This window comes from Phyllostomus discolor, chromosome 11 (genome assembly GCF_004126475.2).
Source record: "Phyllostomus discolor isolate MPI-MPIP mPhyDis1 chromosome 11, mPhyDis1.pri.v3, whole genome shotgun sequence".
NCBI classification, from domain to species: domain Eukaryota; kingdom Metazoa; phylum Chordata; class Mammalia; order Chiroptera; family Phyllostomidae; genus Phyllostomus; species Phyllostomus discolor.
Genome location: NC_040913.2, coordinates 83,353,708 through 83,377,009, shown reverse-complemented (window position 1 = coordinate 83,377,009; position 23,302 = coordinate 83,353,708). Strand labels below are relative to the sequence as shown.

The following is a 23,302-nucleotide window of genomic DNA, read 5'->3' as shown; positions in this document are numbered from 1 at the left end:
CTACCATCTGAATTTTTTAATTTATGGGCTTGATTTTGAGATAGAGGGTCTCCTCCGAAAGAACCACCAGTAATGAAAAGAAATGGGGTCTCCCACTTTCCTTTCTTAAACCATGTGTATATATACTACTTTGCTTAAACTAAAGATTTTTAAAATAGAAGAAATTATATGATAATACCATCTTAAAAATTAGTAAGCTAAACTAAAACTTTTGCAGAATTATGTTTCCTTTACAATATATAGCTTAAATCTTCCAGGTACTAATAGTACATTAAAACAACAACAAAAAATGATGGCATGAGAATGAGTAATTTTGCAATATGATATTGTTAAAACTGATAATTCATACCAGGTTCTTTCAGTGTCTGAGAATTCCCAGCTAATTCTTCAGTCTGCATTTCACATAGTAACTCAGCAGATAAATGGTTTTTCTGTTCTTCTTGTACCATTTTCTTCCTTAGATCTGCCTTTAGAATGATGAAAAAACCAAAATCATTTTCATCTTAACAGTATTTATTATGTAAAGGTAAGTTTAATTAAAGAGAGCCAAATACCTCTGAGTATATTGTCAGTTTAAGTGGTAAATCTTCAACTTTCACAAAGTCTTCTTCATCAGATTTCTGACTTATGTTACCCGATTCTGCTTCCTGCAAGGTAAGCACATTGTTTCATGAAGGAGTCCCAGCTGTAAACCAGTCATCCAGCCAGAGACAAACGTGGACCCTTCTAAGTGCGCCCCAGGAACTCCATCACGTTTAGTGCCCGCACACAGCCAAGCTCGCGCGAGAACGGCAGCCTGGGAGTCACAGAAAGGGCCGTGCACCTGCTGGTACGGGAAACACTTTGTGCATCCTGTTCTCATTTTATAAAACAAAGGGTCGGTTTATACAAGTTAAAGGGCGAAAAGGTAGCTATGCTTATGGTTAAAATAATTAGAGGAACAGCTTTTGTTTCTTGCTATGTTTACCAAAAACATGAGGGCTATATCCAGCAGAATCTAAGTAAACATTTAGACTTTCAATATCAACCCTGTGGAGGGTCGAACAGAGACGAGGTATGAATTTAGCACTCATTTTTGCAATCACCTCATACTGTATTTTTCTGAAACTTGAATACTTTTATTCTCTTAGTTGTTTCTGATTTTTAACAGTTACCATCATCCTACCACTACCCAAGTGTAAACTGTAGGTTTTTCTTGAAATATTTCTTACCCACCTCCTCTCCCCTTTAGCTTGTGTTTTCTGTTTATATGATAATGGAGCCCCCTGACACTGCCTCTCCAGTCACCCAGTTCGTCTTCACAGACCAGGACTACAGACACTGCACTTTCTCACGCTGACACACTCAGCAGTGTCCTGGCTGAAATTCAAATTCAAGACCCTCTATATCCCAACTTCAAGTTAATTTCACTGCAGTGCTTCCACTCAGCAACTCTACATACTCATCGAATGATAACAAGAAGAAGTCTAATGGGTAACTAAGTAAGAATTTTAAGTGCGTAATTTTACTGGTAGAGAAGTAAATAAAACAGTTAAGAATTATTCTTTTTACTAATGTTTTTGAAACATTATAAGCCCCCTTTCTGAGAAATTCTAAAATCATAGTTGCAAATATATCTTTAGGGAGAAAACTGATGTTAATTAAAAATACGTAAAATACATTCTTCAGACCTAAGAGTACACTGTTATAAATCTCTTAATTTTTGCTGATAAGACAAAGTATATAAAACACATACAAATCCAAGGACCCAAAAAATAACCTGCTTGCTATAAAATTAAATTGATATAAAGGTCCAGATTTGGTGGCATATTTTCTAGCATTTTTTAATGTCATTCAGTATATAGTGATACTCTACTGCTGTCAAATTATTTTATTTCCCATCCCAGTGTTTCAGGTCTATCAAAGACTTACGAAGTATCCTAAATACCACAGTTGAGAAAGCATGTGTAAGGGAGTAATGATGATTCAAGTATCATTATCCTTCTGTCTCCAGGCCACCACCTAGAACTCTGTGGAGGACGGTGAAGGCTGAGTGCTTGGCAAGGCCGCACTCGACTGTTTGCATCATCTGCAAGGCAGGTCCAAGCTGCTTGGGGGGGCGGGGGGGGGGGGGGAGACTGCCAGAACCCTCGGGGGTTGAGAAGGGAATAGATAACCACAAGCTTCAGCTGAGTGCGACTGTAACTTTTGCCGGAGACATATGTATCATTTAGATAGCCTGGGAATGGAACAATCTGTGCCCGCAGCGTCTCCCTAAATTTGCAAAATGTCCCTGAGCTCTACCCAACCATCCCCCATAAAATAAACACAGAGTCCATGTTCAGGGTCCCTGTCTCTCTATCAGAGGACAATGTCCCACCTGGCCCCTGCTTTTCTTTGAACTGTCTGTGTTGTGTCTTTCTAAATCTCCTGTCACCCCGACTCAGGCGCCTCCACTCCGCGCTGGTTGCGGCAAAACTCATCACTTTGGTTCTCAAAATTATAAAAAGAATAGCTTTTAGGTTTTGAGATAGTCACCTTAATTCCCTATTACCCTTCCGTTCAAGTTTAAATTAAGTTTGAATGAGAGATAAAAATAATCTGACGGTTTCTAAACCTAAACACAGAGTTGTATGTACACGCTGAGACCGTTACCTGGAAAATCCATGTGCACAGAAATGACAGCAGAAATACTCAGAAAGGGGCGATACGTACATAGTCGTTCACCAGCACTGGGGAGTCGGTGTCAGAACTTCCGGCCAGGGAGCTCTCAGGAGTCTCCTGAGCAGATTTCATCTCTTTGACTCTGGGCACCAGGGTTTCGGTCTCAGTCAGCGGCAAGGGCAACGTGCCGGGCTGTTTAGATGACTCGGCGGTCGCAGGCGAGCCCTTCTGGACAGCGCTGTTGAGAGGTCGCTCGTTTTCCAAGATGTTGAGGGAACACGGTTTCACAGGAGCGCTGTCCTGGTCATCTGTCATCAGGGGACAGTCTTAACATTAGTGTGTAATGCAACAGCGGTTAAATGTTTATTACACCAAGTAAGGGCAATATTAAAGCGGCATATGCAGGCTATTTAACACCCCCCCCCCAAAAAGCAGCTATACACTGTCCTCATCAATAGTTTCCAAATTTAATTAATCGGATTCATGTGGGGATGTTTTAAAAATTAAACTCCTAAAATTCACCAGATTTGTAAAATGAAGCAGGATTTTGAGGAGTAAAAATAGGTATTTTTAAAAACAACCCACGTTTCTATCTAAAGACGTCTACACCTTACAGAATTTCTTGTGTTTAAGTATGTAAACCTTTCTGTAACGACTCTTTGCAGAAAACAAAGCCCTGTGTTTCCTACGTTTTTAGGGGGAGAAATGGGACATATATTAGGTCAAAAATACCCTCAAACTTACGTTAGCTAAGAATTTAATTTTTTTCAATTTTTAAGCACATAAAAGACACTTTAGATAACATTAAAACTGAATAATCTATTTAGGTTTCTTACCTTTACTAGCAGTGGTTTCTTGTTCTGATGGGACATTTTTGCTTTCTGCTGATTTTTCAAACTCCTGTTGTAGAACCTAAAAGAAAAAGAAATGTCTCAATAGCAAGGCCTAATATATAAGGTCACTAGACAGGAGGAGGTAACTAGCATGTGGCTTTTGTCTAGCCTGAGACCCTTTATACAAATGAATTAAAAAATATCTTCTGACTGTGATTGCAATTTCAGGATGGCTAATTAAGTAAAAAGGTTTCCTCGTTTTAAAGAATTTCAAAATAATACACAGAACTAGTATATTATAGATTCCACTATGTTGTACTCTTTTTTCAGATCAAACTCTACCTTAAATAAAACTTACATCCGTTTGTATGTAGATGCTAAGGGTGTGGAAGAGGAACTGGCCAGGATGGGCAAAAGACGGACAAAGCTGAGTGCCTCCAGCAGCAGGAGAAAACCACTGAGATTCACCTCCCACTGGAAGTGCCAGACTGTAGGAAGCAATACTGTGGTGGGGTGGGAGTCCGTGACGCAAAGTGGGTGCTGGTGAACATTTGAAGCTGTTTAAGGAAAATGTGGACACCTAGGTTCCCTCCCCCAACTTGAACAGAAAACAGGAGATTACATGTTAGAGAAATTAAACTTGTGAAGTCTCGGGCCTGGGGGCCACCAGGGGTACAGGGGGGTACAGAAAACAGGAATGAGGAGGACAGGGCAAAGTGTCACACTGGAAATGGGGGGATTCACGGCACGCCTGTAAAATGAGTGGTGAGGCCCTCAGCCCCACCCCCACATCTAGCTGCAGCGTACCTCTTCCCAGGCAGGAGGAGAGGGGGCACCCCTCTTTGGAGAAACTAATACACCCCAGGAAAAAAGACTAATAGATGTTCACACTTCAAAAAGCTAACTGTCTACCCAATAACTGCCCTAGAGTAAAGCCCAAAAGAAACCCAAGCAGGTTTTTAGCGTATCATTCTCTAAAATAAGCACCAAAGGTATAGGAGGCATCTGGAAAATGTTTCTAGATGGTAGAAGCAAGAGGGTGCTGTGAAAGAGTAACAATCGTAAAAGGAAAAGAAAATGAGAAGATCAACCTATGGAGGCTAGTATCTGACAATACTAATCCCAGCCAGGAAGAAAAATGGTGAGAAATGAAGAATAAAAGAGAATTCATCAAACTGACGGGCATGATACAAGTTAAAAAGACCCACTGAGTCCGCAGATGGTGAGTTAAAAATGGCCTGCAACAATGCAGCGTGTCATTGTAAAACTGCAGACCTCCAGGAGGGGGAAAGTTCTAGAATGGGAAAGAAAAAACCAGACCGACACGAAGGATCAGAACTAAGAAGGGCGTTCACTGGCCTGCTCAACAGTATTGTACGCTAGAAGACAGAAACAGTGCCTTCAGAAATCTGAGAAAAAATAATTTTCAACATGGAAATGTTAAGATTTTCTTAGACATATAAAATCTCAAAATCTCATTCTTAGAGGCTTACTAGATGTGTTCCACGAAAATTAGGTAATAAGTCAAGAAACAGAAAGACAAAGGCTGGATTCCAAAAACAGCGGTCTTCTATGAATGACAAAGGGGCTCCCAAGCTAGTGGTGGCACTTGTCCAACCTGAGAGATCACGCACTGGGATTTTAAATCTCTTCCAAAAGTTTCAAGAAGGAGGCTGTGGCTGCAATTTCCAGACAGCTAAGAAAAGTTTCCTTTCTTCTTGACCTCCAAATAGTACAGAGAACTGAAATATTATGGATTCCACTATTTTCTATTATTTTTAGCAGGTCTAAGAGCCAAACCTAGAATGGAGCAGGAAGGGGGAATGCGCTAGAAAGGACAAAGATGACAACCTGGTTTCTGTAGAAAATTCCACCTACTGCAGGGCACAGCAAAGACTTGGGCATGTGTTCGAAGACAACTAAGCGAATAAAACAGAGACAATTACTAAACTCAAGTGAAAAAAATGTATAAGACTAAGCAATAAACAATGTGTGCATAGTTCAGTAGTCAGTAAATATTACCATAGTTTGGTTAAATCTAAACATCTGGTTATATAATTAACCAGAAGACATAATTAAATGAGGAGTTGTAAGTGACCTCAAAATCTTTAACTACTATATTAATAGAAAGTTGACAGATAACACAGTATAAAAATGAATGAACAAATATATACACAGATGCTTATTATTCAGAAATACAGAGGTAAATAGGAGAAAAAACATACAAGTGTTGCCTCTGAGGCAGGATGAGGCAGAGGTAGCAAAGGGAATAATTTTTTTTAAAGATTTTATTATTTATTTTTAGAGAGGGAAGGGAAGGAGAAAGAGAGAGAGAAACATCAGTGTGCGGTTGCTAGGGACCGTGGCCTGCAACTCAGGCATGTGTCCTGACTGGGAATCGAACCGCCGATGCTTTGGTTTGCAGCCCACGCTCAATCCCGAGCTACCCCAGCCAGGGCGGAATAATTTTATTTTGTTACATTTCCATGATGGCTAGAAAAAAATATAAATTAGAAATCCAAACCGTCTGAAGTAATCTCATAAATTTTAGGACTTGTTACAAAAAAAATACAGTGCTTTTTTTCTTTTTCATTTTATTTATTTATTTTTCAATGGAGGGGAAGGGAGAAGGAAAGGGAGGGAGAGAAACATCAATGTGTGGTTGCCTCTAGCACGCCCCCTACTGGGGACCTGGCCTGCAAACCCAGGCATGTGCCCTGACTGGGAATCGAATCATCAACCCTTTGGTTCGCAGGCCAGTGCTCTATCCACCGAGCCACACCAGCCAGGGCAGGAAATGCAGTGCTTTAAACATTGCTGAATACAAAAACAGTGTTTCAGATTTCAATAAGCATATTTAAAAAATCTGTATTCATGAAAACGAGAACGGGGAAGCTGTAAATTTCGGCACCATTAAAAAGGACCTGCTTTCGGCAGTATAAAACGGGGCAGGCGGGAGGTGTGTCGTCCACACTGGAATACCTGGTCATCATGTTCGTTTTCTTCTGTAGTTTCAGTGTTAGCCTGAAGTGACGTCTGAACATCTACAGGTCCCTCCTCAAATTCTTCTATTTCTTCATCTTCATTCTCATCTTCTCCACTTCCATAATTAGTCAATGCTTGGGTTTCAGCTTTGGACAAATCTACATTGATTAACACAATCTTTAAGTAAATTTTCAGTACTTAACAGCTACAATTTACTGCATGTCTGTGCTGTGCAAGTGTTTCACATACAACATCGGACATCTTCCAAAGAGTGGCTACTAGGAGAAACTGGTGCAGGGAGGACGAGCCTCTCAGGCGGGCCCACGCTGCGGTTCAGACTCAGAGCCGTGGGACGCCTGGCTCCATACCCGCTACACCCGCCAGGCTGTTTCAGTCACAGACCTGCGGAGAACAAGGGATGGCCAAGCACGAAGCCTTGAGACTTACTAATGGACACTGGGCATTCTTCACTTTCTTCATCTTCCTCCTGATCGGAAATGTCGGATCTCACATTTTTGGGGCCGTCGCCATCATACTCTTCAGGTGTTTGAGTCTGCTTAACTGTTTCAGTCTCATCCTTGTCCTAGCCACAAGAACATTCAAGCAATTAATTTCTCTGTTTTTCAATTTGTTGCAAAAAGTGAAACTTTGTTAGTATTTTTATATTATACTACTTCAAATTTAGATTTTTTCAAGTTCTCATAAAATTATCTCACAATATTAAAACTAAGTGAATGTTGTGTTTTGACACACATACCAAGGGAGGCAGTACATTTTAAAAAGGTATATAGTAAGTCTATCACAAAAATTAGTAAAGGCCTTTATCTCATAAAAAACATGATCATTTTAGACAGTTTAGTTTTGTTTTTAAAAGAAAATAAAGGTTTGTCAGAAGAAAGAACACTCAATAACATACTTTGCTCTCAAACATTAAGGTAAAAGCTGTTCAAGTCATTTAGTATCTTGTTTAGAAAGCATTATTTGGGGGCACAAATGAGCACGTACTTTGTCTTCCTCGTCAATTTCTGCAGCAGGTGAGCCACGATCTCCTTCGAGAATCCTTCTGGCCTACAAGCAAGTCAATTAAACAAAACTTAGGGTAACTCTTCAGCATGATAGTTAGGTATTCAGTAAACTGTAATAAATGGTGCATTTTGATCATCATCCAAAGAGATGAATGCATCTTAGAAATGTAAATAAAACTCTTCCACTCAAATCTTTTAAAGTAACAAAACCAAAGCAACACTCCCTCCTGACATCTCCTTGGATACCTAGGAGTACTCAAATGTACAAAGTACAAAACAGAAGTCTCGATCCCTTCCTTCCATAAGCTAGCCTCTTTCAGGCTCTTAGTCTCAGTAAATGGCCCGTCATTTGACTCAAATGTGCAAGTCAGAAAAGCCTCTACATCACTTTTATTATCCACATTTAAACCATCAGAATGCCTTGCTAACTCAACCACCTCAGTGTACCTGCTGTTGCACATTCAGAGCTGAGACATGCGTTTCTTACCGGGACTACTGCAACACCCTTACAACTGGCCTCTCGGCTTTTCTCTACTCTCCTGCAACTCCTGTTCGACATGGTATGCACACACAAACTTCAAACTGTGCATGAGATAACGTCACTCCTTCCCACGGGTTTCCATAATGCTTAGAATAGAAAGTGCCTATCAGTCTCGTCCTCAGTTGTGGGGGCTCAGTGTCTAAGTCCTCACACCTTGGCTTTATATGCCTCTGGGATTCATACCCTGAACTCTTTAATTCAGTTAATGTGTTCCTGCCTCCCTGGCCTTCTGTCTGCTCTCCATACTACCTGCTCGGTCCCGGCTTGGAGTCTTCACACTCCAGTTTGTTACTCCTGGAAAGCTCCTCCCCTTCACCGTCATTATAAACTACTTGTCTTTCATGCTTTTGCTCATATTTCACCCCCTTAAAGAGCCCTGTGAGACTGCCCATCTAAAGGAGTACTGATTATTAATTATACTGTGATGTTTTGTTGTTCTGAAGCTCTAATCAATGGCTGAAACAATCTGAAACTTCTTTACGTCTAAAATAAAAACATAAAGTGTGAAACAGATGGCTTACCTTCAGCTGCTTTAGATTTAAGGAAGGGTTATCCCTTTGTTTTGGGTCCTGACCTGCTTTCCCTTTCATGATTACAAGTCAAGAAAAGGGTGCAGGTCTAGGGAAAAAGGCCCCTCGCACGGCTCAAGTTGAGGGGAAAAACTCATCCAACTTCACATGTGACCCAGGCTAATTGAACAGGGTATGCCAAGCCAGAGGGGTGTGCGGCCCAAGTGGTGACCTACACACACACAGTTGGCTGTAGTGACATGCACGACCAGGGAATCCACTGCGACAGGCAGCAGCTGAGGCAGGTAGATTCCTGTTGCCTCTTCTCCGCAAGCCTGAGTGAGTGGCGGTACTGTGAACCGGGTATCTGACAGTGGGCAGTCAGCATCGTTTCCCGTCTGCCTTCCTGATCTGCAGTCACTGATGCTGCCGCTGAGATTCTGTACGGGGCCAGCACAGGCACTGATTTGGAATCTGATTAACTGGTATCACTTTAAAACTACTTTTCTGAGGTCATGATTTTACTTATCAATAATAATCAAGAACTACATATACATGCTAATTACAATTCTAAAATTAAAATGAATGTAGTTTACCTCTTTGGCGTAAGACTGTATCACTCCAGCTGCTTCTATTTTCCTTTTGCATCTCTGTTTAACTGTCATGCTATTATTATCCAAATCTTGCATGAGCTTAAAGAACGCCAGCTCATTAAACAACACTTCCGATATCTCTACAAGAAGATCCTCTCCACAGTCTTTCAGTTTCCTGCCAGCAAATTTTGCCAATGAATCCTATTCAAAATAACCAAATCACTTTAAGATTATAGTAAACATCAAGTGTGGACACAGCAATACAAATCTGAATTACAATACTCACCTAATAAAAAATTACTTTTATTACTTTTTAGCATAAAGAAACTTTTAGTTCTATTCAAGCTGAAATACAGCATCATCAAATGAACAAGCCTGCTATATTTGACACTTTTTTTTTGATAAAACTGCTTTCCTTTCTTCTAAAAATATGGACTATGCTATTTAGAAAACAGGCAAATAACTATGACATCCCGTGTCCCGTCCCCTCAAAAAACTGCCACCTCGAGCACCATCATGGGAAGCAGGAATGCTGGTGCCTTGTGGGAAGGAACTCAATGAACAGGTTTCGTAAGGAAAAAAGTAGAAGAAAGTAATAGAGGCTCTAATTCATGAAAAACATTCAATACTCTGAGCAAGATTTAATGTACATGCCTCTTATTCTTCATTTAGGTCCCTTTTTGGAGGGAAAAAAAGGAATGGGAGGAAAGAAAAGCAGTCCAATGTTCTGAGATGTAGAAAAGTATCTTACATCCAAATTAAGTATTTTGGGATTTGCCCACAATTGATTATCGTAGGCAAAACTGAGGAAAAATGCATGGATATTGATAAAAACAAAAGTATTTAAATGACACACAATTTCTCTTTCAGCCTGATTCTAAAATGGAGTGTCTTCCTCACAGAAATAAGCTAGCTAAAGTTATACACATACATTTATCTAAAAACTATTCTAAAAATTCTTAATGCATAAAACCACTGATGTCTTACAGCCTTCATAAACTATGTTAGTTCTATTAAGTTAAATACAGCCAGAACAATTTAAAAGCTGTAAAGAATTTATACTTTAGTCTTTAAAAAAATAGGAAAGTACAATGATGGGAATTTGCATCAAGCCTAGGGTTTAAAAAAATTAGCAAAGTGATAATACTGTCTTCAAAGCCAATGTAAACACAGGAATAGGAAGGAAAATTTTTATAGGTAAAATTTGTAACAAAAATTTTAAAAATATATTGTTTAGTTTGTAATAACAATACACGTCACTGAATTACCTCAATGGAAAAATATACAGGAGAGTTTCACTGTAAGGATTTTCACAAGTGGTGTAAGGTATCCTTACTTCACATAGGGTGTTCTCAACCTTGGCACTTACTAACAACTCACTAGATGCTCAATGCCTCCTTGCCTATCGTGACAAACAGAATACAGACATTGCTAATGTCTTCTTGGCCAAAACTGCCCCCCCTGCCCCCTTGAGAATCACCACTTTAACATAACTTAAGGCTACTGTCACAGCCTAAGAAGTCTCCACAACCAACAGCAGGTTTCTGGCTTCTAAAATTTTGCAGATTGGTTAAAAAATTATTTGAGAAAATATGACAGAAAACTTTCTAACCATTTTGAACTTGAAATTTTTTACTAAGTAGCAGAAAAGTCAAAACGAAATTTTATTAGAGCTGGGATAGGTCTTAGAGATGATCAAATGCAATGAAGACACAGGCCCTAACAGCGTTATTTTTAACCAGGTAAAGGAATAACCTAAAGAGCACTGTATCACCCCAAATAGATGCTAGATGGATAGCTATTTGAATAAACTGTGTAATGCCAGGAATGGCAAAGAAAAAAAAAATCTTCACCAGGTGGCACATATTTTTGCCGTACAAGTAAAAACCCTCACCTGTAATATACTTCCAAGCTGCTTGTGAAAGAACTTGACGAACTCCTTGCTCTCGTCGTTCTGCTGGGTCAGGGTCAGCACCATGCGCCTCACTGAAGTCAGAAGCTGAGGAGAGCATACCTCGTCCATGTGCTCCTGAGAAAAACCCTACGTGGTTAGGATCTAGACTCATCTATTGTTCAAAGGATATCAGTCCACACGATGAGATTTTATTTTTCTTGTATAAATGCTTCTCAACTTTCCGCTATACATCTGGAATTATTTATTCACAAGAATAGTCAAACCCCCACTCTATACATATTAGGTTTTCAATTTTGATTCACCGTGGCAGGTCACAGCCAGTAAAAGAAACTGTTTCAAAACCATTCATCACTTTGTTTCTGTTCTGAAGGAGGCCTCCCCCCGCCCCCGCCCCATGGTCTCCATACTCCCATCTTCCTGTTCGCGGTTCAGTCCAGCTCCTCTTACAAACACTCCCGGGCGGTCTCAGCGGTGCCGTGGGCATCCGTGCACCACGGGACGGCTGATGACACACTCATCTCCATGCGCCAGGTGCCACTAGTGCCTCCAGCATCCCACGTCCCGATGACCAGAAATGTGGCGCGACATTAGAAACTGTTTCGAGGGTGAAAATGACCCCCACATGAGAACCACTGTCCTCTCTCTCTTAACAAGCCACTTTCTTGTGGACAAGTCTCTTCGGAATCTTCATTTAGAAGCATGTTCAAACTACCCAATGATCCAAATCATGGTCAGCTTTCTGAGGCAAGTCCATAAAACACCCGTATCAAGTAACCTCAAGGTTCTGATCCCTCTCTTGCCACTCAAGTCATTGGGGCAGGCCCTCTAACCTTTAGCTGGTAACTTTGTTTTTTCTACATGAACGTGTATTACGAGGTGGCCAAACCAGATGATACCTAAGATCCCTTAAATCTAAGGACTTAAGGTCATTTTTAAAAGACTCATGTGTCAGAGTCAGACATGTGAGTCACTACAAGCTATGCATGTCCAGCGGATGATACCTTTTTTCATATTCCTCGCCCAGCACAGTGGCTGCTCGCAGGACACACCCGTGAGCTGCCGGATGAGTAGTGCCATGGGAGCAGCACACCCCAGGTGCTCCAAGGAGCTGCGGCAGCATGTCCAAGGCAGCAACAAACACCTCTGAAGAAGAAATGCTTCAGCCGGGCAGTGAAGAGCTACTTCATATTTCCCACGGGAGGACCGCGGCACAGAGGGCTCACACGGCGTGAAAGGGACGTGCTGAGAACCGCGGGGAGGGGCCTGGGTAGACAGCGGTGAGAGGCGAAGGTGGGAAGGCCTGCCCGATCCTGCGATGGGGCCTCTTCAAGGCCAAGGAGTCTGCCCACTAAACACGCACTTCAGGCCTATGCCAGGGAGGCTAGGCAACAGGTAAGGGCACGAGTCAAGGCTATGCTACCGGAGAAAAGTAAAGGTGACTGCTCTTAAGGAGGGGGATCGACGTTTGACTCCCCAGTGACAGAAGAAGAGGGACTGTGAGGAAGTCTGGCTCGCGTGACTGTGTGTAATGCTGACGTTAACAAAGAAGTCCTATAATCCTACCAAAAAAGTCATGATTTGAAGTGAAACAAGGAATGATAAAATAGTTAAAATCAAATCATTAGCTCTACTCATTTTAGAAACTTAAATGCTAAATTCAGTAAGGAAATCTTTATGAAAAGATATCACTTAAATCAGACAAAAAATGGCAAGTGCAATAAAATTTTCTAACTGAGGATGGTTGTATTCCCTAAGCATAAAGCAAAATTATTCAGAATTTTTAACCCTTAGAAAATATTTGTATACATCAATTAAATATTACTACCAATATGCCTAATTTAACCAAAAAGACATGTTTAAAGCATTTATTGAATTACTCACAATAGAACAAAAATGTAAAAGAAAAAAAGGAATACTCTGAGATATGTATGCCAGAGAAGCAGCAAGTCAATTCACTTGAGGAAAAGGTTTTAATCTCTTAAATAAATTATCTACCTAAGAGTATGTGCATATTCTTATAAACCCATCAGAATATAAACATCCTTTCTGGGGGAGAAATACATATTTTACAGATAACAAGAGACAGACCCACAGAATAATTGGTGGAACTGAGGTATCCGTCTTATCCCCTCAAATTCCCTTTATCCAGACTCTGAAGTCCTGCTTGGGTGAACACACTATTCTAGCAGGGAGATAGACACATGCAAACAATTACGACACTTTGTCCTAAGTGCTGTAATAAAGGCATGTACCAATATCCTGGGGGCAGTGAAGAGAAGAAGGATTCCGCCCGCCAGAACGTGCAGAAGTATGTGGGCTGGGTCCTGAAGAGAACATTGGCTGACAGGCTGGAGAGCCCTCCAGGCAAAGGAGATGACACGGGCAACGTGCCTTTTCCAATGCCGCCAAGCAGGAAGCAAGGGACGTGGGAAGGAATGGATAAGAGGCTGAACCAGGCTATAAAAGGTTTTATGAGCTATGTTGTATCTGATCTGGATCCCAAACCATACTTCTCAGAGCCTAAAGAAAGAGCTTGATTAGTTTGAAAAATGACGGTTGAGGTCTGAAGGATCTGTCCGTTCACTTATCATATTAATTCATTTAATAAGTATTTAACGAGTGCCTATTATACGCAGCTACTAATCTTGGCACTGGCGATAAACCAGTGACCTCGACAGATTTATATCTGACTTCACACAGCTTTCATTTTAACAGGGAGAGAGAGCACAAAAGAAGAAGACAGTGAATACATTAGAAGGTGGCGAGCACTATGGAGATAAAGAAAAGCAGGTAAGGAACAGGTGGCGGTCTGCTCACCAGAAAGGGAACACTTGTCAGCAGATCTGAAGGGCTCGAGGGACAAACCGTGCAGGCGTGTGAAGGAAGAGCACTCCAGGCCTAAGGATCGGGAAGGGCCAGAGCCTTGCAAGTGCACACCACGCTAGCAGGAGTCTGACGACCAGAAGAGAAAGCAAACAGGGACCGCCCCTCCCGCCCCCCGAGCTATTAAAACTGCCCAGGAGAAGGCTAGTCTTTCGTTTTCACGTGGAGTAATTTCAGCATAGATAGACGGGCCAAAATCTCTCCTTTCGGCTGTAAGACGATGTCTGCAGGCAAAGCAGGCCCTACACCTGCCTTCTCGAAGACCGCTCCTCTCTAAGACATTCCGACAAAGGCAGTCCTTCGGGGAAAGAGTGCCAGTGCGTGGCACAACTCTGTTGCCAGCACGCACCGGGCGGGAGATGGCGAGCCACGAGCCCAACGATGACGTACTTAGGAGTCTGCCTATTGGAACGAAAAGACTTTTCATTTCTAATTTTTAAAATTTCCACCTAAATTGGGACGTGAGAGAGTGCCACCTCAGGTCCAAGACTCATCTGTGCTTCCACTCCTGGCACCCTTTTTCTCCGCCCTGTCCACTGCTATTCAACAGAATTAATAACACCGCTCACCAGTCTCACGCTCTCACTGCTGGGAGAAATATGAATTGTTAAACCTTTCTGAAGGACAATTTAACATAATGTCTCAAAAGCTTTACCTTAGAACAAGAAATTCTATGTCTAACAATTACCTCTAAGAAATAAAAATGGGATGTATAAAAATTTTGATAAATCATTTAAGTGATGTTTAGAATGGTGAAAAAGAAGCCAGGATAAACATAAAGAGTTAACAAAAATAACTGATTAACAGAAAACTCTGGTCTGTGCACACCCTCTCCTCAGAGCAGCCCCAGCACAGGTCACCGTGCCAGCCCACACTGTGAACTCGGGCTCTCCAGTTTTGCACAACCACTAAGTGCTGAGTCACCTTGTCCTAGGCCCAGATCTAGCTCCCTTGCTCTTATTTAGTGTCTGCTGTAGGTAACCCTATTGACCATTAATAGGACCTGTTAATTTCCAAAATATATTTCCATGGTCTATTCTTCCCCATCGATAGTACCACACCCGTATCTAGGCCACTATCATTTCTCATCTGATCTCACTGCACTCCTGACCTCTATCATCAATCACCACATGCTAACCAAATTGTTTCTTGCTTGCTTAAACTTCTCCTGTGTTCTCTTGAAACTCTGAACACAGTCCAAACTCCCACTCACGGAGGGTGTTCTACATACTAGCCCCGGCCTTGATCCCCAATTCCAGCTCTCACACCTTTCTTACAGCTGCATGGGTCCTCTTCTAGTTTCTCCAACAGGCCAAACCAGTTACTCTTTTGGGCCCTTAACTCTGTCTGGAATGATCTTGGTTTAAGCCTGCTCCTTATGCACATCTCTCCTTAAATGCTCCCTCTTCAGAGGCCTTCCCTGGCCACCCAGTCTAGAACAGACACTCTCGTGGCATATTCTAACTCTCTGCATGGCACACATCATTATCAGATACCCATTCACTTATCCTTTACATTCACTTTTTTTTGGAGGGGGGTCCATGCTCTCATCCTTACATGTAGGTTCCATGACAGCAGAGTCCTGGACTTGCCCACCAACCCGCCCTATAGTGGGCATTCTGTAAGTGTTTTTGAGTGAACAGTGAATATTCTATAACCATTAAAAGTATGCAGCAGAAAAAGTGATGGAGAAAGATGTTTATGGTGTATGGGAAAAAGAGAACACACATATATGAACAAAATATTACAAAAAGGTTCACAAAATGTTGCTGGGACTATCTGAGTGACAAAATATGGGTTATTTTTAGTTTTTCTTTTGCTTACATGTATTTTCTGAATTTATTAAAATGGAGTACTTCGTATGAATTGAAGAACAAAACAAAGTTTATTTTTAAGAATTACTGCTTACCTTCAAAAATGGAATGACTTCTTTCATAATTGCTTTAATTTGTCGGTCTAGCTGCTGAGTATCAATTCTAGGACACGGGACGGCAGAGATTTCACTTACAGGTTGTTGTGCATTATGATTTTCAATAATAGGAGTTGCTATTTGTTAAAAAAAGATATTAGCAAAATTAAGTCTATGACATTATATGTATGCATCTACGCAAAATTCTAAAGAACATTATGATTTTATGCTAAAATAATACAAAAAAAAAAAACAGCAATAGTTTTAGGACCCCTAAGAAGTGATTTAAAAAACCACCATTATATATCAGATGGAGTGTTAAATTTTTACATATGGAACTACGATTTTTACTGTTAATGAATGCAACTACACACCTTCTAAATCATTAACAGCGGTCATGGCAGCAGCACCACTGTCATCCTCAATGATCTTGCAGGTACACCTTACGTTTGTGTTACTTTCGGCCTCGGTTTTCATGCGTTCGTACTCCCTCATCCTGGCCAACGCCTGGTCCAAGTGGATCACAGTGTTACCTGCACACGGGGCAGAAGTGTGTCTCAAAGATATAAAAGGAAACTTTTTCATGTATTCCTCTAAAGTTATTAATTAAAAAATGTCTGAACATAGGAAAGAAGAACTGGCTTTAACAAGTTCTAGGTATTGTATTAGATGGGTACCTGCAAACGTTATCATGTTTATTTATTTAATCCTTAAAATAACCTTACGAAGTGGATGACAGCACCCCCATTTTCAGAGAAGGTAAGTAACCTGCACAAGGTTTCAGAGCCAAGTGCTAACAGGAATTTAAATGCAGGTCTCTTAAGACTCTGACGTCCTTACTTCAGTACATCAAGTTGCTTCACTTAAACAGTACAAAAATAAATTCCAAATGTCATGCAAATTCTGATGCAAACAACCTAACTTATGACAATCAACTGAGGTAAGGAAAAGACCTAAGTAAGAATGACACTTCCCAATTCTCTTTCTTCTACTTCAAAGTGAATGCTGAATGACTGTAAGGGAAAAGAGTGCATGAAACCGAACAGGCAGGCTCAAAGTTACTGGCAGCTCCGAAAGGGGGAACTACGAAGGGGGAACGGGTTTATCAGAGTGATGTTTGTGATTTTCCTCTATTTTGAGTTCAGTACATGAAAGGCACTTCCTCAGAAGGGAGCCGGCCTTTGAGTTCTTGATAATCAGATTAAGGCAAAAGGAAGACAATCATTTTGGCCAAAGGTAGGTAACTAAAGACATAGCAAGGTTGGGCCCTTTCCTTTGTAGTGGAAAAATGCCTTTGAAATCATCTGCATCTTGTTCTCACCCTACGAACACACACTGGAATGGGACATTACCTTATGAACCTGGGGCTTGAGGTCTGAATGACTGAACACTTGGGTACCTTTCCACAGGCTACAGCGTGGAAAATGCTCCAAGAGGTACTCACACATTTCCTTTCCCCTAATCTTTTGTAATTCAGGACTCAGGGTTCCTTTTCTCTCCTTTTGAGTTACACAACTTTTTAAAACTTATTAATGGAAAAAAAAATGCAATGTACCATGCCTTAGAATTACAAAAATTTCAGTTCTTCTCAAATTAAGACATTAACATTGTTACTGAGAATGTGATCGAATGAAGGTACTGCTGCCTGTAGACTTTTCCACTGACTGGAAAACTTGAAAGGGCGACCTTTCTCTTAAGGACAGGAGATTAACATTTTCTAAACTATCATACATGCTAAAAAGTTCTGTATTTTCTTCGTAAGAGCAAGGTAAGTGAGATCCCCATTTTCTCAGTATATGCAAAGTCAGAAATCTTAGAAGATTTTCCCAGAGTCGAAGAGTTAAGAGCAGAAGATTCCTGAATTTACTGATGGACAGATTTTTAAGTCCCCATTCTATAAGAAGCTGCCTTTCTAGAATTTTGTTTCCTTATCAATGTAATTCAAAGACTGTAGTAAAGTCATGTTGTAAGATTATAAAAAATTCTGCTTACCCAGATCGTCTGTTGCAAAAGGCTCAAAATTTGAAGATACAGACAGGACACTAGCATTATCGGCATCATTTTGCTCACTTATTTTATGTGTTTCTCTCTCAAAGTTCTTCTCAAAAGTTTCCTAAGTCATAGTTTTGAAACAAATAAAAATCACTAATATTTCTTTTTTAAAAGTTGGATTAAATTAAAATTTTAACACAGAAACTGTTTGCATAAAACTACACACTTAAAATCATGACATAAACAAAAGGTGTAAAGCACTGAACTGAGTGAGAGAGGACAACCTGCACGACACTCGTCATTCTGCGGACGACAACTTGGAAAGCTCAGTGCTGCAAATTACTTCTACACCCGCAGGGGAATTCTCCTCGTTCTCCAAACCCTCACAACGCCCAGCACCTTACACTGTGGTATGCAGCTGTCTCATATCGGAAGAAAAACATGACAGCATCATTCGTATTTTTTACATCAACTTTATTGAATTAGAATTTACAAACAATACGCCCATTAAGTGTACAGTCTGAGTAGTTTTAAAAAATATATACACCCACGTAGCCTCCTTCCCTAAAAATAAAGACCGTTTCCGCCAGGCCAGAAGGCCCCTTTGTGGCCCTCTGCAGCCAATACGCACTACGGCCCACTCATAGGACTTCTGCCACGGCCGATTAGCTTTGTTGGCTCTAGGCTTCGTATAAAGGAGCCATTCAGTCTGTACTCTTCACCGTCAGGCTTCTTTCACTCAGTGTTTCTGAAATTAATCTGTGTTGCTGTGTGTTCCATAAGTTAATGAACTCATTTGAATGGTTGAGTAATATTCCATCGTATGGATATACCAGTTTGTTTATCCACTTATCTGCTGATGCTCCAGTTTGAGGCTACCATGACTAACGATGCTATGAACATTAGTGTACAAGAATTTTTTTGAATGTATTTTCATTTCTCTTGGATGAATACCTAGAAGAGAAATTGCTAGGTCACACGCCAAGTTTATGTTTACCTTTGTAGGAAACTGCCATACTGCTTTCCAAAGTGGCTGTACAATTTCACAAACCCACCAGCAGTGTGCGAGTTCCAAATGTTCCATGTTCACACCAACACTTCTTACTGTCAACCTTTAACTCCAGCCTTTCTAGTGGGTGTGGAGCGTATCTTGTGTGGTTTTAATGTGCACACTGGCCATGTACGTGTCTTCCTTCATGAAGCACCTGTTCCAATCTCTTGCCCACTCTTGACTGAGGCGATTGTCTTACATCGGACTCGTAGAAGCTCTTTATAAACAGTCTGGATTTGTCCCTTATGTAGCCATTTGTCAGATACATATACACTTAAGATCATTTTCTCCTGATTTTAGCTTTTGAAATAGAATTTAATCAGTTTTCCTTTTACAGTTAGTGCTTTCTGTCCTGAGACACCTTTGCTTATGTCAAAATAAGAAGGATCCCCTTGTTTTCTTTTATAAGTTTTATAGGTTTAGCTTTTTCAGGACTTGAAGCACTTTCAAACTGACTTTTGTCTATAGCATGATTGGGGGACGGGGCAGCGGCGGGGCGGGGGTGTGAAACTCATCTCTCAATGGTGTTCTTTCTCTGAGCTACAGATATTCTAAAATTTTCTCTTAAATTATTAAATGAAAAGTTCTGTCCCTGATGAAAGAAGAGTCAGGTATTAGCAAAATCCCTTTAGGAAATGAAACCATTGCGTGGCTCCATCTTGTAAGACTTGCTGGTGGACATGCTTTTGCCATTTTATGGCGCCGGGGTAGGAGGTGCACAGTGTTTCTCCCCCTGCCTGAGCCTCGATTCCTCATCCTCCACTTACAATGCTCAGATGCCTGCTTCTACTTCTCCTTTTCCTGGGAGTGAAGACTCCTACACGCACTCTGAACTGTGTGTGTACAAGCTCCACAAATGAAGCCCAAAGAACCTTGGCCTAGAAACATGGAGAATGAGACTCTGTCTGATATGGTAACTTCTAGCCATGTAGCTAACGTATTAAATAAAATGTAAATTTAGTTCCTCAATCCCACTAGGCACTGTCTTAGTAGCCAATGGCTGCTCTATCAGACAATACAGATACGAAACTTTTCCACCACTCGGAAAGTTCTACTGGACAGCACTGCTCCCGATCGATGGGTACGGACACTGGATGCTGTGCTGCCGCAGCTAATTAACTGGCATTGACAAAGGGAAGATGTTGGCATTAATGCTAAATTTAAGTTTTGGATAAAAAAATTAAAGAACTAACCTATTTATTTAAAAGTAATACTAACTATAGTTATTTATGCCAAGTCCCTAAAATTATGGCCTGAATCTTTGTGAACCCCCACACCCTAAGTTCATATGTTAAGGCGCTAACTCCCAATGTGGTAGTATCAGGAGGTGGGGAGTTGGGAGGTAGTCAGGTTTGGACGAGGTCATGAGGACAGAGCCCCCACGATGGCGCTAGTGTCCTTAGAAAGAGAGGAGGCCACCCTGGAGCCCCGTCTCACTACCACGTAAGGACACAGGGGGAAAGAAGGCGGCCCTCGGCGAGCCAGGGCGAGAGCCCTCAAGCAGCAGCGAACCTACCGACACAAGGTCTTGCACTCCCCGGCTTTCAGAACCCTGAGAAGCAGTGTTTGTTGGTTTAACCACTCCGTATATGCAGTGTTTGGTTTACCAGCCCGAGCTGACTAAAATACCTCCTTATTAAGCAGTACAGTACCTTTACACTTTAACTTTAAAACCCTGTCAACACTGTCATAAATTGTAGCTCAGTTTTCAAAATTTGCTATTGATGGTACAGACCAATGTGTTCGAAACCTTTAAAATAACTGGAAGCAATGCTACCTATAAAGCCTGGAAATAAAGGGAAGCACTAGAGTTAAAAACACACAAGTGCCGCCCCGACCGCTGTGGCCCAGCAGCCTGGGCGTCGCCTCGCAAACTAAAAGGTCGCCAATTCGATTGCGGTCGGGGGTGTGCTGCCTGGGCTGAGGGCCTGGCCCCACTTTGGGGGCATGTGAGAGGCAACCAATCCATGTTGCTCTCTCCCCCTCCCTTCCCCTCTCAAGGAAGGGAGGGAGGGAGGGAGGGAGGAAGGAAGGAAAAAAGAAAATCTTTAAAAATAATTCATGCTCTCCATAAGTTATTTCAATGCCTAATAAACTTCAACCTAGTATCTCCAATTATCTACCTACCTGGGCCAACTTCATTTCCCACACAAAGGAGTACAGAATTTTCAATTAGTCATAATAACGACTAATCCCAAGTAGCAGTTCCTTACATTTATTTATATTTGACATTATAAAGTAATTAAAACCATGTAGTCTTTAGTCACAGTTTACATGCATGTTGGTATAGGAGTTGGAGCCCGGTGGAGACAGGTTTTAAGCAGAAAAAAAAAATGACGTGGGAAAGTATTGTTTTAAACATGAATATAAACGAAAGAGCAAAAATCCAGAAAAAAGTCCTCAACAGCCATAAATAAATTACTATGTGTGAAGAAGAGACAAGATAATCTTTGGAGAAAACACTACCTGTACAAGAGAAAGTTCTAATGTTAGCACGTCAACAATGGTCAGAAACACAGTGCTATGCTTTCAACTCTCTACCTTTGTCAGATAGTTGCTAATCAATTACAGTACTCTTATCTATGGGTATCCAGGTGCTAGAAATGGCATTAAAAAAAAAAAAGAATGAATTTGATACCCTAAGACCACATACAATTTTCAACAACAGAATCGGGGTCTGAACTTTCCAACAGGCGGCTTCCAAATACCGAGCACGCCACCCCTCACTCAGTGCCCCAGCACTGCGCCGCTCCGGCATTGAATGGCACCTGCCTGGTACCGCGGGTCCTGTAAGCCACGCAGGTGCTACTTGGAGGATCTACTTATTGAAAACATACCCTTCTCCTCACCACTCTTTTCCATTTCCTTTCTACTTTAAAGTTTTTTTTGTCAATTCTAATACATTAAATTACATTTTTGTCCCGGATGACTTTCTTTTATCTAGGCTTCTCTCCCAGCCCAAAGACCTGTTTCAAGGGTTCTGACAGTGATCTGATTGCTGTCTGGTTTACTGAATGTCTTAAAGAACATAACAAATTTTACTAAATTACGATGAGTCGACTCCTACGACAGGCAATGGAACCATCAATACAACCATTTCACACCTTATAATCCATCACTTATACACAATGCATTATGATTAAGTTTCAGACCTCACCTCAAAATAAAATGATTACATTCAGCTTTTTAAAAAAGTGGAAAGCCAAATACATTAGGTATGCTCACAGTTTATAACAACCTATTTAACTTTTGTTTAGTGCATACTGAAATTAGGTATCGATTTCATTAATCACAATCAGCTTACATCATCAGTAGTAGCAAGGCTTTCACTGGGAGTAAGTTCTGAGTTTGATGCTATCCAAGTACCAGAATTCGCTGACTTTACATTTTCCCCTTCTTTCTCGTGGTTCTCAGAAATATGTGTGGATACTATGTCCTAAATAAGGAAATAAGATATTTATGTAAAACATAAACATTCAATCAAAAATTTAAAAGCAGAACCAGATAAAAGAAAAAACTCAATACGCCTCACCTCATAGGTTGTGAGGAAGAAATAACATCGAAGATAAAATACTGAAATATTGCCCAGAAAAAGACTTTATGTAAAAGCTACTTAAATTATACAAGAAGTTTTAAATAAAAAGCAAAAAGGCATATAGAAAATAGATCAAAAGACTTAAGGAACAAGGACACACTTTGGTCTAAGAAAGCAACCACCTGTAATCACGAAGAACAGCGCCACCAGACAGGGAAGAAAAAAGAATGTTAGCTGCCAGATACCTGCAATGCATACAAGGCCCTCTGTCTCAAGTAGTCTGTGTTAAGTAGCTGAAGCTCATGGAAGAGTTCAATAAGAAAATGTGGACGAGATTCATTTTGAGAAATTAATGTAGCTACTTCAGAATAAATAGTATCCCGCAAAGCTTCGAACATGGAAAAATCACTCCCAGTTTCTGGAAAATATAAAATATCAGAAAGTTAATATTGATAAAATATATCCCCAACAATTTCTATTAACTTGTATTATTACTCTCAGTTTGAAGTTACTTAAAAATCAGAACATAATTCTATTTCAGGGCTTTTATAGTTAAAAAACAAATCTTAAAATTACTAAGATAAAATTAATCATAAAAAATACCTATATATGCTGTAAAGACATGTTTAAATGTATGAATAACATTACCTTTACTTGGATCATAACTGTTTCTCAATAAAAAAATTCTGGAAAATGTTGTACATTTCATAGGAATAATCAGTGGAAATCTTTCAGCACTTGGATGAAACCAGCCAACTATAAATAATTTTCTTTTTTAGCTAATATGAACTTGTTACAAAGGAGGAAATTTGTATAATAATGAAAATAAACTAAATATTACCAACAAGAGTTACTATTTTAAGCTCTATCTAGTTATGTACAAATCCT

At 40.5% G+C, this 23,302-nt stretch overlaps 1 protein-coding gene across 32 annotated transcripts in view; it reads right to left on the bottom strand.

Moving 5' to 3' along the window:
* PCM1 (pericentriolar material 1) overlaps positions 1 to 23,302 on the bottom strand; it is an 84,875-nt gene that overhangs the window by 2,926 nt on the left and 58,647 nt on the right. For 18 of the 32 annotated variants that reach the window (XM_036011707.1, XM_036011693.1, XM_036011694.1 and 15 more), the window contains 14 exons: positions 22,660 to 22,832; positions 22,184 to 22,315; positions 17,829 to 17,949; positions 16,211 to 16,369; positions 15,837 to 15,973; positions 11,024 to 11,170; positions 9,133 to 9,330; positions 7,467 to 7,529; positions 6,909 to 7,044; positions 6,459 to 6,619; positions 3,480 to 3,555; positions 2,695 to 2,951; positions 555 to 647; positions 350 to 467 (listed from right to left, as the gene is read on the bottom strand). In XM_036011707.1, the coding sequence (XP_035867600.1) occupies positions 350 to 467; positions 555 to 647; positions 2,695 to 2,951; positions 3,480 to 3,555; positions 6,459 to 6,619; positions 6,909 to 7,044; positions 7,467 to 7,529; positions 9,133 to 9,330; positions 11,024 to 11,170; positions 15,837 to 15,973; positions 16,211 to 16,369; positions 17,829 to 17,949; positions 22,184 to 22,315; positions 22,660 to 22,832 (1,971 nt within the window). Of the gene's footprint in view, positions 1 to 349; positions 468 to 554; positions 648 to 2,694; positions 2,964 to 3,479; positions 3,556 to 6,458; positions 6,620 to 6,908; positions 7,045 to 7,466; positions 7,530 to 9,132; positions 9,331 to 11,023; positions 11,171 to 15,836; positions 15,974 to 16,210; positions 16,370 to 17,828; positions 17,950 to 18,285; positions 18,783 to 22,183; positions 22,316 to 22,659; positions 22,833 to 23,302 lie in introns of those variants that run through there. The other 14 variants (XM_036011700.1, XM_036011704.1, XM_036011701.1 and 11 more) reach the window with 3 other exon arrangements.